A 13,477-nucleotide genomic window follows, 5' to 3' on the forward strand; every position below is an offset into this window, starting at 1 on the left:
CTGGCGCCAGGCGGCCTCTTTTGTTATCTGACAGCTAAATATCAAGGCAATCACCGCCCCGCGGCCCTGCCTCCAACCCCCACAGCTAAGACAAACAGTTGGGCTAAAAGAATGCCTCTGTTATCATAAGTTTCTATCTCTTTCTCATGGCTCGGTCTTTATTTTCTCTTTCTTTTTTAATTCCAGAGTCTCCCCCTCCTCCTTACTCCAGATACCCGATGGATTTTCTCAACCAACTGGTGAGTAGATGCTTTTAAAAATATCCTTCCTATCTTAAGTTAGAAATGGAGTCTCTAGAACGCGGATGTGTATGCCTAGGCAGCGGCGTGGGGAGACGCTGGACTTTCCCCGAGGTTGTTATAGGTTGCCGATGTTGAAAGTTTGGTGGGTTTTTTTCTGTTTTTGTTGTGACTGGAGCTGGCGATAATGTGTGTGTGTGTGTGTGTGTGTGTGTGTGTACACATATATATCTTTTTGCAAAGGTGTTTGTTTCCTAGATATTTCCATTTTGTTCCTTTTTTCATGTATTTGCACTCCATAACCCAAGTTGGCTCAGCTTTTAACACGTGGAATTTGATCCACGCCGAAGCATCTCGGGAGCCAAATAGGACAGGTTGATGGGCAACGTCGGAGACTTTGTGAGTGCCAGAAGTATCTCAGTGGGAAGAATGGATAACCCGATGGGGGAGGGAAGACAGTTTTAAAAAAGTGCAGAGACGGACCTTGGTTTGGAGCAAGAGATTAGAAAATTTAAGAAGTAAAGTCCACAGCCCCCTCCTGGTTTTCTCGGAGTTCCTGGTGAGGGCTATAAAAGTTTCTAGCAGAGCTCTGCCTGCCTGGTGCTTTGTCCACAGGCTGGCACGGGGCCAGGGCAGAAGCCCCACTTGAGACTGGCACCACCTCAGTTGCGCTTGTCTGCGTTCAACTTTTGGCAGGCAGTGCAGAGGTTGACAGTGCCAGGGGAGGAGGGTCTGAAAAACGGGGACTCGAGGGTGACAACTTCGATGGGCCCTTGTTTCCTGGAGCCCCTTCTTGCAGCGGGAGGTTCGTTTTGCTTGAAAGTAGGGATTGTGACTTTTGTCTACACTGGTGCCGGACAAATGCAACGCTTTCGACATTTTTATTTTGCCAAGGTTCTGGGAGAAGGAAAAGTGAAGGGTTGGGCCCCATTTCCCTCTTGGAATTCTACAAGTCCTTCCGCCTCATGAGTTTTGGCTGTGGGCCTTTCCCCCACTAATTAAAAGTCTTGCTGGGGGCGTTGTCCAGAATTAAATACTTTAATGAACGGTGTAAGAGAAGCCCCGGTGTAAGAGAAGCCCGTGCTCTCCAGCCAGCCCTCCCCAACTACACGATTCCCTCCAGTCTCCGAAGGCGTTGCTGCTTGCCTGGTGCCTGTCTAGTAAGTGGCCTGCAAAGCATGTGATATTTTGCTTTCGATTTACAAAACACCAGATAAATAGTCATTAATGAGGAGATAAGCAGCTCTGTATTTATAACAAATGTTAACTGGAATTACCAAGCTCTGTTTTCTCCAAGAATGTAAGTTTGACTGGGTTTTTGGCATCAATACTCAAGAATTCTTTTATGAGCTTAGTTCTCCAAGGGCTCTCTCTATCCTGTTTTTGTTTTCCCTTCCATAGTCTTCAAATTTGGAGGTTTTCCTTAAAAGTGAGAAAGAGGGAGGCTAGTTACCTTGGCCCCAGGGTTAAAGAAGACTAGGGCGAAGTGTTCTGAGAAATTTCCTAAAGTCATAGGAAAGAAGGACCACATTCTCTTGGGTTTCCTGCAGAGATACCTGGACAGAACTGTTCACCGGATTCAAGCAGTCACCCTCTCAGGCCAGGACCTCATTTTCAGCGAGTGGAGTGATATATTTATTCATTAGCAAGTGTTGACATTAGGTAGCAAAATGTGTGCAAACAGAGAAGCCACAAAGACAGGAATGTGCCATTTCCAAGGGGGAGAAAAGTTCTCAAGATCAGCCAATAGGAAGTGATTAACCTGCCAATCGGAAACTCACAGCTTGGTTACTCACCCAAAACGTTTCTGTAAAACAAAACCAAAAAAAAAAAAAAAAAAAAAAACCCAAAAAACACTCCAAAGCAAAAATCTAACCCTCCTCTCCCCCCTCCAAACCAGAAAAACCCCAAAACAAACAAAAAAAAGGAGTGAAAAACATCACCTTTGTGTAAGGATATGAGGGTGCTAACCGGTGAAGCCCCTGTGGTGGGAATCTCCTGGCGCACTGGAGGGCTGCCAGGGCTGGGCCTGGTTTTGTTGGCTGCTGTAGCCAGAGATGTTGAGGTCAGACACACAGATGGGATGCTGCCCCAGGTTTTTCTCTCTGTCTTGCACATGGGGGAGAGTATTTGGCTGGGGAAGTTACATCAGCTGCTTACATTCTTAAGTTTCTAAGTCGTAGGTTGCATTTTTAGTCTTGGGTTACTAGGTGAGAACCAGCTGTAAGGTTTACAGTGGACAGCTGTTAAAATCCTAACCAGTTGCACAGCTAAGGGAATCTCTTCTGTGAAGTCTCCAGCTTGGGCAGAGGCGGTGGGAAGAGGCTGGGGCCTGGTCCCCCTGCAGCCTTGGAGGAAACGCTCCAGCTGAAAGTTGGGAGCTCCGTTTTGCTATGGTTCAAGCCGATCCACTGCAGCCTCTGGCATGGCCTGACTAGGTAGGCCTGGGTACTCTGTGGTTCGAAGTCAGCAGGATCTTCTGGGAAGGAGTGTTAGACATGGCTGGATGTAGGAGTAGGGTGGCTGTGACTTGAGGCTCTCAGAAGTCAGGACACCCCACCCCCCACCCCCAGCCCCATCACACCAGGAGTAAGAGAGCAGGCTGTTAGAATGAGCTCTCAGTTTATGGAGTGGGGATGCTGGGAGGGATTGCTCTGTAGGCTCTGCTTCCTGTGTCCTCTGTATCGGAAGGTCTGAAAGATTTGAAGAATGGCTTGGCGGGGAGGGGATGTTGCTGGGTACATTTACTTGCTTGGGCTGGGGATCCAGGTGACCATTGGCAGATCGAGCCTCCAAAGCCTAGCTGAGAAGTCTGGGACCTAGTCCTGCATTTACCTTTTAACTCAGGCCACTCTTAACTTTTCCAGGCCTGGTTTTAAACCCACATGATCAAGGAGGAGTTAGGTTAGATGATTCATTCATTCACTCATTTATTGGGTCACTCATTCAGTCATTCTACATACTTGATGTGCCTGCCTGAAATGCATTCTGTAACCTGGGTTGTGGATTGGGGCAGAGCTGGGGTATGGTGGTGGTGGTGGAGGCTCCTCTGTCCCAGACGGTAGGTACTTAGGTAGCTCAGAACTAAGTTGACAGGAATATCCTGGCTGTCTGGAAAACCATTCTCCGAATGAGAGAAGTGGGGTCCCTAGCTCTGTCGCCTTGTACCCTTTGCAGCAGCTCATTCCTTGGCTGTCCCCAGGCATGCATCTTTGAAAGCTCTCACTCACTGGGTGCTTGGTAGTGTTTAGCGGTGGAGAAGAGCCAGGAGTAGCCTAGAGTTTCTGAGTGTACCAGCCTGGGCTCTGGGGAGCAGACGACAAGGCAGTAGCTGAGAACCCTGCCTTCGGAGAGCTACCTCAGCAGAGCTGAGCTGTGGCCCTCTTTGACCTATACTAACTTGTCAGGAGCTTGAGGCCCGTCTGGGTACTGAAGACTGTCTCAGCCCAGTTACCTTCAGGGAAGGGAGTGAGGACGTGGGCTACCCTGGGAGGGAGAGGGCTGAACCCTTGGGTATGGTCCAGCTCACTGGGTGGCCCCTTGGGCTGCTCTGTGATGCCTCAGTTTACCTGGGTACCTGTCAAACAGGTATACCTTGCTACTTCACAGGGGTGGTAAGGAGACCTAATTAACGTTCGTAAATCCCTTCTGAGATCAAAGGCGCTGCACAAAGGGCAGAGCACCATTTCATAGAAATGCTTGTGGTTCCAGTGTGGAGCTGGCTTAACCTTTGATCTGAGACAGGCGTGACAACCCCGAATGTGGTCCCAGCTCCTGTCCGAGATGTGGGCTCTTCCTTTGAAACACACCTTGTCCCTGGGAATTCAGCCAGCCAGAGCTGGTGGGGGAGGGAGGGAGTGGCCGCGGATAAGTCACCATGGGGGTGTCTTTCCCTTTGCGGGGTAGGTAGAAGCCAATCTCCAACATAGTGAAGGCCATCTAAGTAGTTTAGAAAGTGCAGGCTCTACACTCTTTAACCAGCAACTCCATTTCCTGCCCCCCCCTATTGTTTTCCATGTGATTAAGTGTATCCTGTAAAACCTGTATATTCCTGTTAGGAATCAAACTTTACCCTGATACAGTGAAATTACCCACACAGTCTTTTCTCTCTCTCCCCTGCCCGCCGCTGCCACTCCTTTGTCTTCCTCCTTCCCAGTTTAGAAGAATTCTTGAAAAGTTCTTCCAGCCTGAGAGAGAATGCAAGAGAGGGATTAGAGAGAGGACCTCAGAGTTGAGTGGCCCAGCCCCTCCCCCCTTTTACCAGGCACTGGAGACAGCTGCTGGGCCCCTAGAGAGCTCTGTGGCTACCTGCCCTGGACTACTCTTTTCACTTGGCTTCCTATTCGCCCTCTCGGCCAAGTGTTTCCAGGGGGAAACTGGTAACGCACCCCCCCCCCCCCCCCAGGGACATCCTGCTAGTGGCCTGGGGTGGAGGGACTGGCATTTTGCACCATCTGACCTGGTGTTTTTTGCTTTGGAGCTGGGACGCTCCTTTCCTGAGCCGGCCTTTCTCTATGGATTTCAGTAAGTTTGGCACTGGCAATGGTGCGTGATATGCTTATGGGGTCTTGTGTATTTTGTTTCGAGGGACTAATTCGTTGTGGTTCGTGGCCATTATTTTTGTTTTCATTGCTTGGAGGGAGGTTGAGAAGTCTATATATTTCTCATCTGGAATTGGCATTATCCTCATGATAGGTCATTGTGCTGAGTACCTGAGGGTGACAAAGGCGTTGAAGAGACGGTTATAGTCTAGTTCAGGCAGACAGGATCTGAAGGTAAAAAATCAATAAAGACAGCAGAAGGAAGTCACGAGTACTGGGTGCCAGGAAGATTTTATAGGAACTGAGGCAGGGAGCCTTGCAGGCCTGGGGTTGCCTGGGAGGGTTTCCAGAGATGGGGAGTTTGGATTAGGGAGCCTTGCTGAAAATGTTCTCTGTTGTCCTGATGTGGCGTGAGGGGTTGTTTACAGGTGTGTACGTGAGTAAAATTCATTTCATCGAGTTGCACTTGAGATTTGTATTTTTTTTATACTTATTATACCTCAGTTAAAAAGGAAGAAGTCCCTTCAGCCCAGCACCAGTTCTTCCTAAAGAACTGGGAAGTCTGTCTTTAAAAAGATGAGAGTGGCAGCGAGGCCACTGGATCCAAGCAGAGAGGCCATGCTTTGGGAAAAGATGGGAAAGATGGTGGAGAGACAAGAACCGGGCGTCCTTTGACCTTGGGAACTACCTGGTTTCCTCAATGGGGGACTTGCAATAAAAGAGAAATTCCAGCCAGTCTGTCTTGACTAATGATTAACTGGCCGCCCGGAGCCCAGACGGGTGACAAGGTGCTGTGGTCCTGTCTTATGATGGGTGGCGAAGCCTGGGCAGCCCATTAATAATCGGCATCGCGGCCGGCAGTCACCCGTTTGGAATGTGTGGTTTCTCTTTAATGCTGTTTAGAATGTGCTTAAAAATTAATCTTGGTGTTTTAATTTATTTATTTTCTCTCTTCATATCCACAGCAGACTGTCCAGATGCTGTGCCTTCCTCCGCTGAAACAGGGGAACGAATTATCTGGCCCCTGGGGGGCTTTCAGGTGAGCTGCTTTCTCTTACTTTCTTGGCAATTCGAAGACCTCCTGAAATGACTGGAGACTGGAGGAATGGAGGTGGCCTTCTGCCACCCCAGCTGGTCTGGAATTAATTCTCACCTTTTATGTGCATGAAACTGGATGTATCCGTGATGACTCTGTTGCCCTTCAGCTCATCCTTCTGGGCCATAGATCTGGAAGTGTGGGGGCCAGCCGGCGGGCTGGTGTTGGGCACGTTTCGTATTTATTGTTAAGCAGCTCCCGACTTGAGGGGCTTCCACTTGGTGTACTTTGGTGTCACTCGTCACGGGTTTAAGCCCTTTTTTGCTCTCACTCTCAGTGCATCGGGTTGCCTTGAAGGGAATGGATCCACCTTTTGGGAACTTGTAGAAGACAGACCCCCAAGTGTAGGATGGGAGTTTAGAGTAGATGGCCTTGATGCTTCTTTGCAAAATCCTGCTTCCCAGTCCAGCTTTGTGCAGAAGTCTGCAATGCATGGTGGGGATGGGAGGGCCCAGGGTTGGGGACACTGCAGACAGTAGGTGCTAATACTGTTACCCAGCAGGGAAGGTGTCCCTGAGGGCCCACAGGTGTGAGCAGGGGCCTGGACTCCCCAGGCTGGAGGAGTTATGGAATTGGGTGAGGGGCACTGGAGAGCCTAAACATCATTGTCCCCGAGAGACAGGAGAACAGAGTGATAAACTTGGAGAACTCATTAGCAATGTAAGTGGGGAGACATTTCCATTCTGTTCTAAATATGTCCTGTTTTCCACCTGTTTTCCCCACCCCAGTATGCCATCACTGGATTTCTAAGAACTAGCTAAACAAGAGGGAAGTAATCCAGGAAAAAAAAAAAGAAAAGAAAATCCAGCAGAGTTCTGGACATTGACCCTTGGGACATTGGTGTAGGATCATGGCAGCTCCGATGGAAGCTATAAAACTGTCTTTGGGGCTTCCCTGGTGGCACAGTGGTTGAGAGTCCGCCTGCCGATGCAGGGGACACGGGTTCGTGCCCCGGTCCGGGAAGATCCCACATTCCGCGGAGTGGCTGGGCCCGTGAGCCATGGCCGCTGAGCCTGTGCGTCCGGAGCCTGTGCTCCGCAACGGCAGAGGCCACAGCAGCGAGAGGCCTGCGTACCGCAAAAAAAAACATAAACAAAAGTCTTTGGGGGGACCGTGGTGCACCGTCTTTTGCGACTTTTAACTGGTCAGGTGTCGCTCAAGCCTCGGCTCGGTTCATGCTAGCCAGTTCCCTCTGCAGGAATTGAGCTTGCTGAGAATGTCTTCAGGGAGACCCTTGTTTGTTTTGATTTCAGTGCAGTATATACTCTGGCTGTTATCAGAGACAGAGGGTATTGTTTACTCAAAGCTCCTAATGAGAGCTGAGTAGGAAAAAGAGGGACGCAGAAAGGGCAGGGCTTGGGGTGAGAATGGGAGTGGACCATGGCGGTGGAGGAGGGAAGAAACATACCGGGACACGAGAGCTGTGTCTTTTCTGCTTTCTAAGGCTGAGAGAGTTCCGGAAAGAAAGAAAGCCAAGGAGAGGAAAGGGTCTGGGCAAAATAGCACACTCAGGATGTTGTTAGAGGGTTTTATTTTTTAAATTCTGAATGTGCAGGGAGGAGTCCCCAGCCCCTCTGAACCACATGAAACAGGCAAGGGAAGTGGTAGCTTTTGAAAGGGGGCTTTTCGGAAGGTTTTGTCTTATTGATACACATCTTGTCTGTCTCCTCTGCTGGAGGAAGTAACGATACCCGCCTGAGCCATCAGCCTCCTTACCGGCCCCCAGAGCCAAAAGTGTGACAGCGCAGCCCTTTCTGAGAACGGGTGGGCTTCCAAGAGTTTTTCTAGTCCTAGAAAGAAACTGGGGGTAAGCAATGATGAACTCCTCCCCTACCCCCAAGTAACTGCAGCCATTTCGATGAATGAGGAGCTGCTAGGAAGGAGTGCTTGTCTCTGAAGGGATAGCGTCGTTCAACAAAACTGCCAGAAGAAAAAAACGTGACGGGGGGACTCCACATGAAAGAGCATTTGTTTTGAATTTTAGCTCTTGATTTACTAATTCCCAAGGCTTCAAAGTTTCAACTCTTCTTCTTTCCGTTCAGAGTTGGAGTAGTTTATTAATAATGTGCCGTGGGGGGAAGTTGAAGAAACTGTTTCTTTGGGTTGGTGCCAGAGGTTTGGGGGTGTCTGGGAGGGAGGCAATAGGCCCTGAGAAAACCCAGGGCTCCACCCTCTGCCGCGAGAAGGCCCCCCCAAAAGATGGTGGTAGTGGCTCGAGTCCCAGGGCGGAGGGTTTTTGCAAATGGAGAAAGCCCAAACCTCCTTTCCAAGAAGTTGATCTTTCCATGGTGGGGGGGGGCGCGGGTGGAGGTGGCCGAGGCCGGGGTGTGTCTGCCTGGCGGAGGATGAGGCCGGTGGGGGGCTGTGGTGGCTGAAGGGGGCTGGGCCAGGGAGGGGAGGGAGGCTGGAGCGGGGAGCCTGCTGTGGCGAGCGCCAGGCCAAGTGGGCATCACGGCGGGGAGCAGGGAAGGTGCCCACAGGGCTCTGCCCCCGCCTCCCCGCTGGAAAATCACCTCTCTGAGTGTCTCTTTCACGGGCCCTGTGTGCTGTTTTCCTTCCTGTCCTGGCCAAGATCGGGCTTAATGAATGGGGCTCAGTTTAGGTGGGAGGAAGGTCGGCAGCGGGAGCCAGGGCTTGATTCTCTTGGCAAGGGAAGAAGGGAAAGAAAAAACAGCCGAATGTGAAATGTGGTGCCTCGGGGGTGGGGGTGAGGGTGTGCTTGAAGGCACGCCCCTCGCCCCCTCCCGAGATGCCGGGGTGACTCCAAGGCTGGCCCTTCCCTTTCCTGCGAGGAAGGGGAGTGGGTGGGTAGGAGCGCTGGGAGCCAGCCCGCTGGCTGCAGGTTGGAATTCCAGCCTTGCAGCGCGGGGCTGGCCGGGGAGACGACAGGCCAGGCCTCTGGGACTCGCAGTGAAACAGACCCCACCCCTGCAAGTTTCCTCAGTCTGGGAAAACGGCACATTTTTAGAAGGCTGTGACTCGGTTCCAGGAGATTGTACTTTCATTTCTGACAGCCGGCTCTCGGGGACAGATGGATTGCTTGGTGCCTGGTTGTGTGTGTGTGTGTGTGTGTGTGTGTGTGTGTGCACGCGCGCGTGTGTATGCGTGCTACAGACCTACAGATAGACACGTGCACTGACACATGAGCGGGCAGGCGCTGGGATAGGCCTGGGTCCTCTCACGCGGGGTAGGTGGACCTCAGAGACAGTTTCTCCATGAGGATATGTGCTCTGGGCCCCGGGGCGTGTTTGGGATTGGTTCTGAATTGGATTCTGGATATGGTGCTTTTGGAAAGGCGTGTAGGACAAACCCTCGTTGCTGGCACGTATCCTGGCTCAAGAATACCCACCTGGGAGAGGTCTTACGTAGATGGGAAGCTTCTAGGTTCAGCTCGATGGTGGAAGTGGAAAGGATTTGCTCCCAGAGCTTTCACTGTGTCACTGGTAATTAAAAGCATGTGTTCGAAGCTGTCATCTTTGCAGCCTCCATCTGGAGTTTCTAGGGGGGAGCTTTCATTTAGCTTGTCTGCTGTCCTGATTCGGGGTAGTGGGGTGGGGTGGGAGGGGTTTGAAGAAATACCACTCACTTGTGAATTCCAGGTTCTTCAGCTGCAGACCAATACCTCCTTTGTATATTGGTGTCTAAAGCTGGTTGGGCCTCAGACATATGGGCCTCGCTGTTTAAGGCAGGGATTTGAGGCCAGCATCGTTTGTAGTCCATTTTTAAAAATGATTTATTTATTTTTGGCTATGTTGGGTCTTCGTTGCTGCACGCAGGCTTTCTCTAGTTGTGGTGGGTGGGGGCTACTCTTTGGGTGCGCAGGCTTCTCATTGCAGTGGCTTCTCTTGTTGCAGAGCCGGGCCTCTAGGCATGCAGGCTTCAGTAGTTGTGGCACGCGGGCTCAGTAGTTGTGGCTCACGGGCTCTAGAGCACAGGCTCAGTACTGTGGAGCACGGGCTTAGTTGCTCCGCGGCATGTGGTGATCTTCCCAGACCAGGGATCGAACCTGTGTCCTCTGCATTGGCAGGCAGATTCTTCTCCACTGCACCGCCAGGGAGCCCCCATTTGTAGTCCTTTAAACTTCAAAAGAGGTGCCACCCTGGATTTCAGGGAGGGGAGGTGCGAGGCAGTGGAAGTGTAGTACCGATGTGTCTGGGGGAGGTGTTGAGGAACCCATCTCTTGGCTGGACAAAATCATGCTTATCGGAGAGACACCGTCCCACCAACCCAAGGGAGGCCAGCTCCTTTGCTAAGGTCTTCAGATCCGTGTCTCGCTTCTAGTTCCTGGGTGATGGGAATGTCCTTATCAGCATCCATTCCAGGAACGGTCTTTCCTCTTCTTTAATCTCTGCTGGCATCTATGAGAGCCTCAGAGGAGAGTCTTCAAAACACCTACATAATCTGAAAATGTGGTCCTGGCTCAGTCCACAGTCAACTTGGGCTCAAACCAAGTAGCTTAGGAAGGAGTGCCCCATCCTGTTTTAAGGAAGGTTATTCAGCTGCATTTGTTGTCTGGTTGGGAATGGTTGATGGCAAGCTGGGAATCTCCTCGGCTGCCTGTTGCTGTGTTTTTATATCTCTCCTTCCCGTGCCTGGGAACAAGCAGATTGTGGTTTCGCTGGAGTCTCTAATGCTTGGATTGAGTTCATCCAAGTGGCCTTGAGCATGGGCTTGGGGGTAGGCAGAAGCACCAGCACATGTAACCATGAGCGAGCTCCTTACCTATCCTCTCCCCTTCCTCTCCCCAACCATGTAGGTGAGGAGTGACAGTCTGAATCTCTAGGGACCCATATGTCCCTAAATGCCAGGCTGACGACTCAGTCCCCGGCCGGCTCACCTGGTGCACACCCACTCCCCAGTGAAGGCCAGTCAGGGACAGCAGCTCAGGCTGTTTGCCTCTTCTGCAAGGCTTGAGGTCATGCACTCAACCCCGGAGAAGGGCTCACTGTTAAACGCCTTTTATCCTGGAAAGAATGGGGCAGTCAGGCAGGGGTTAAATGCAGGGTGACAGCATTTAAAGTCTCTGGAGCAACTTGGGGCTGCTCTGCCAGCCGGACTACACGGGCCACTGCCTCATGCACCCCGTCCCTGAAGCAGAGCAGGGCTGGCCCGCGAAGGGGCAGGGGCCAGGTGAGGGCCAGGTTCCGGTGCAGCTCTTGGCCACTGTCTTGGGGCGCTAACACCCTCTCCCCAGGGAGGCTTTTTCTTAGCAGAGCCCAGCAGTAGCTGCGTGGACTTCTGAACCTGTGGCCCAGAGCTAGGGGGGCAGTGAAAAGGGAGGGAATGCCAAAGGAGTCACGATCAAGTTTGGCTCCCTTTGCTGCTTTATTACTGCTGTTAACTGTCCCGTGATACTGCACCTACAGTGCTGTGATCGCCAGGCCACTTCACAGCAGGTTGTCTTAACCTGGTGGGAGAAAAAAAGGCGCAGGGTGGTGGTCCCCAGACTTGTCTGCACATCGGGACCCCTGGGAGCTTCCAAATCACAGTCTGTTGGCAGGATCCCAGCATCAGTATTTTTTGAGGCTTCCCAGATGATTTCAAGGTGCAGACAAGTTGGGGAGCCCCTAGTGTAAGGGGTAAAAGGGTCTGTGTTCCTGAGGGGGAGTATCTTTTTTTTTTCTTTTTTTTTGTGGAGAATATCTTTGGTGGCTTCTCTTGGTGGCTGTGCAGGTTCTGTGATTCTGCCTGTGCTCCTATAGGGAAGAATTCAAGTACCTCGCTTGTTGAGCCTCTTCTCAACTAAGACTTTCACTCGATTGTAGAAACTTGACAAGGTGTGTTAACTCTGCCTCTTCCTCCCATTGGCTTTGTTGTAGTGGATGACATGGTAAAAGTGACCCATGGGACAGGGTCTCCTTTCAGGGTGATGAAGATGTTCTGGAACTAGGTAGTGGTGATGGTTGCTCAGCTCTGCGAGTGCTCTCAATGTCACTAATGGTAAATGTTGTGTTACACATATCTTGCCACAGTTTTAAAAAGTAGTGACCTGTGGTAGCTTTTAAATGCATGCAGGTATTTAGATATTCAATAAAAAACACTGGCTCTGGAGAATGAAAATGGAGACTTCAGTTAGGTGCTTGAGATCTGTAGATAGACACTTGTTTCCAGAGCACCTCTGAGGTCTCCAGGGATGGGCCCACAGTCACGGGCCTGTCTGTCTCCGTGATTTTTCAACCTTTTCTTTTCCATCCTGGTTGCAGAAAGGAGAGACAGGAGAGTTCCCTGTGGCTCATTTTCCGAGGCTGACCTTTCTGCAGGGGAAGTGAGCGCCCTTGCTCCTTCTCTGCCTCAGATGCTGTTTTCCTCTGGGCAGCCCGGGGACTGGTAACCAGCCATGTAGGGGCGGGCCTCTCTAAGCCTGGAGTCGTCCTGACCCACCCTGCTGAGTGATCGGCCCCCTCCTCTGGTCCCGCTGCCTAAGACCCTAGTTGATGTGACAGCTTCACCGAGGTTATAGGGCTGCAGGGTAGAGGAGGCTGGTGACTCGCCCGGGAGCCCTCCCTTTGCAGGAGCCTTGTGAAAGGATACTGTACAGCGTGGCCACTGGGAGGTCACCACTGGCCCTACCATCTCTCTCGCTCAGTCCTGAATGGCTAGCCCCGTCTGGCTGTGTGCCTACTGTCACAGACAGGCTTCCTCTCTGGGCTATTTTCAGCGGGAAGATATTATTAACGGCTGAGGCACGGTTCTCAATTTAGTGGCTAACACACCAAGAAAGGAACATTCCCTTGGTGGCGGCAACTCTACCTAAACACGGTGGCTCATTGGGGGTGATGCCCCAGCCCCCTTCGCTTCTCCCCACGGGGGTCTGTGCCCTGACCCACTTTCTGGGGCGGCTCCGACTGAAGATTCAGTGTCTACCATGGAGAGAAGGAGGCTTTTTCTTAAAGCCAACTCATTAAAGGTGTAGGCGATGATAGCGTTTATATTCTAAAATGGGGAGATTTTGTGACAGGGATGGGGCACTGGATGGAAAAAGGAACTTTCTGTGGAGTTTAGGACAGCTGTTTAAAACAGGGTGATAACTTTCACCTTGTAAGTGAACAGGAAGTATTGGGACAAGACAGGAAATTGCATCATTCCTTTTATGAGAAGAACTCCAGAAAAAAAGTTGTTCGTGAAAGGTAGTGGCTGAGAGGAGGCCGGCCCGGTTTTGTTTTGTTTTTTTTTCCCCCCTTCTTTCCTTCCACTCCCATGAGAATTTCTGGGCCATTTTCTTTAAGAAAGAGGCTGTTTGAGAACTTTATGTTATTTTTATTATTTAAAAAAATATTTTACCAGAAGGGTCACATTCAGTTGACATGTTAACTGCAGCCTTATTGCCCAGTATACTAAAGAATCTTTCATGAGTGTTTCAGCTTCCTTCCCCAAATGGTGAGGCCAAGCAGCTCTTGGCTGGAAGTGAATTTTGGTTTGGCTGCAGTCTTCGACACTGAGCCCCACCCAGTGTCATTAGCTCAGTTTTAACTTGCAAAAAAAAAAAAAAAAAAAAAAATCTCTTTTTTCGGGGGGGGGGGGGGTGGGAATTTACGGATACCCTTAGCCTGTTCACCCCAGCATGACCTTCCCCTAACCAAGGTGCCTGGCATTTGGCAGGC

The 13,477-nt window shown here is 51.0% G+C and overlaps 1 protein-coding gene across 1 annotated transcript in view; it reads left to right on the forward strand.

Moving 5' to 3' along the window:
• SMAD7 (SMAD family member 7) overlaps positions 1-13,477 on the forward strand; it is a 29,845-nt gene that overhangs the window by 1,827 nt on the left and 14,541 nt on the right. The window contains 3 exon segments of the mRNA XM_032602643.1: positions 187-243; positions 5,746-5,781; positions 5,784-5,819. Of these exon segments, the coding sequence (XP_032458534.1) occupies positions 187-243; positions 5,746-5,781; positions 5,784-5,819 (129 nt within the window).

This window comes from Phocoena sinus, chromosome 14 (assembly GCF_008692025.1).
Source record: "Phocoena sinus isolate mPhoSin1 chromosome 14, mPhoSin1.pri, whole genome shotgun sequence".
Lineage (NCBI taxonomy): Eukaryota > Metazoa > Chordata > Mammalia > Artiodactyla > Phocoenidae > Phocoena > Phocoena sinus.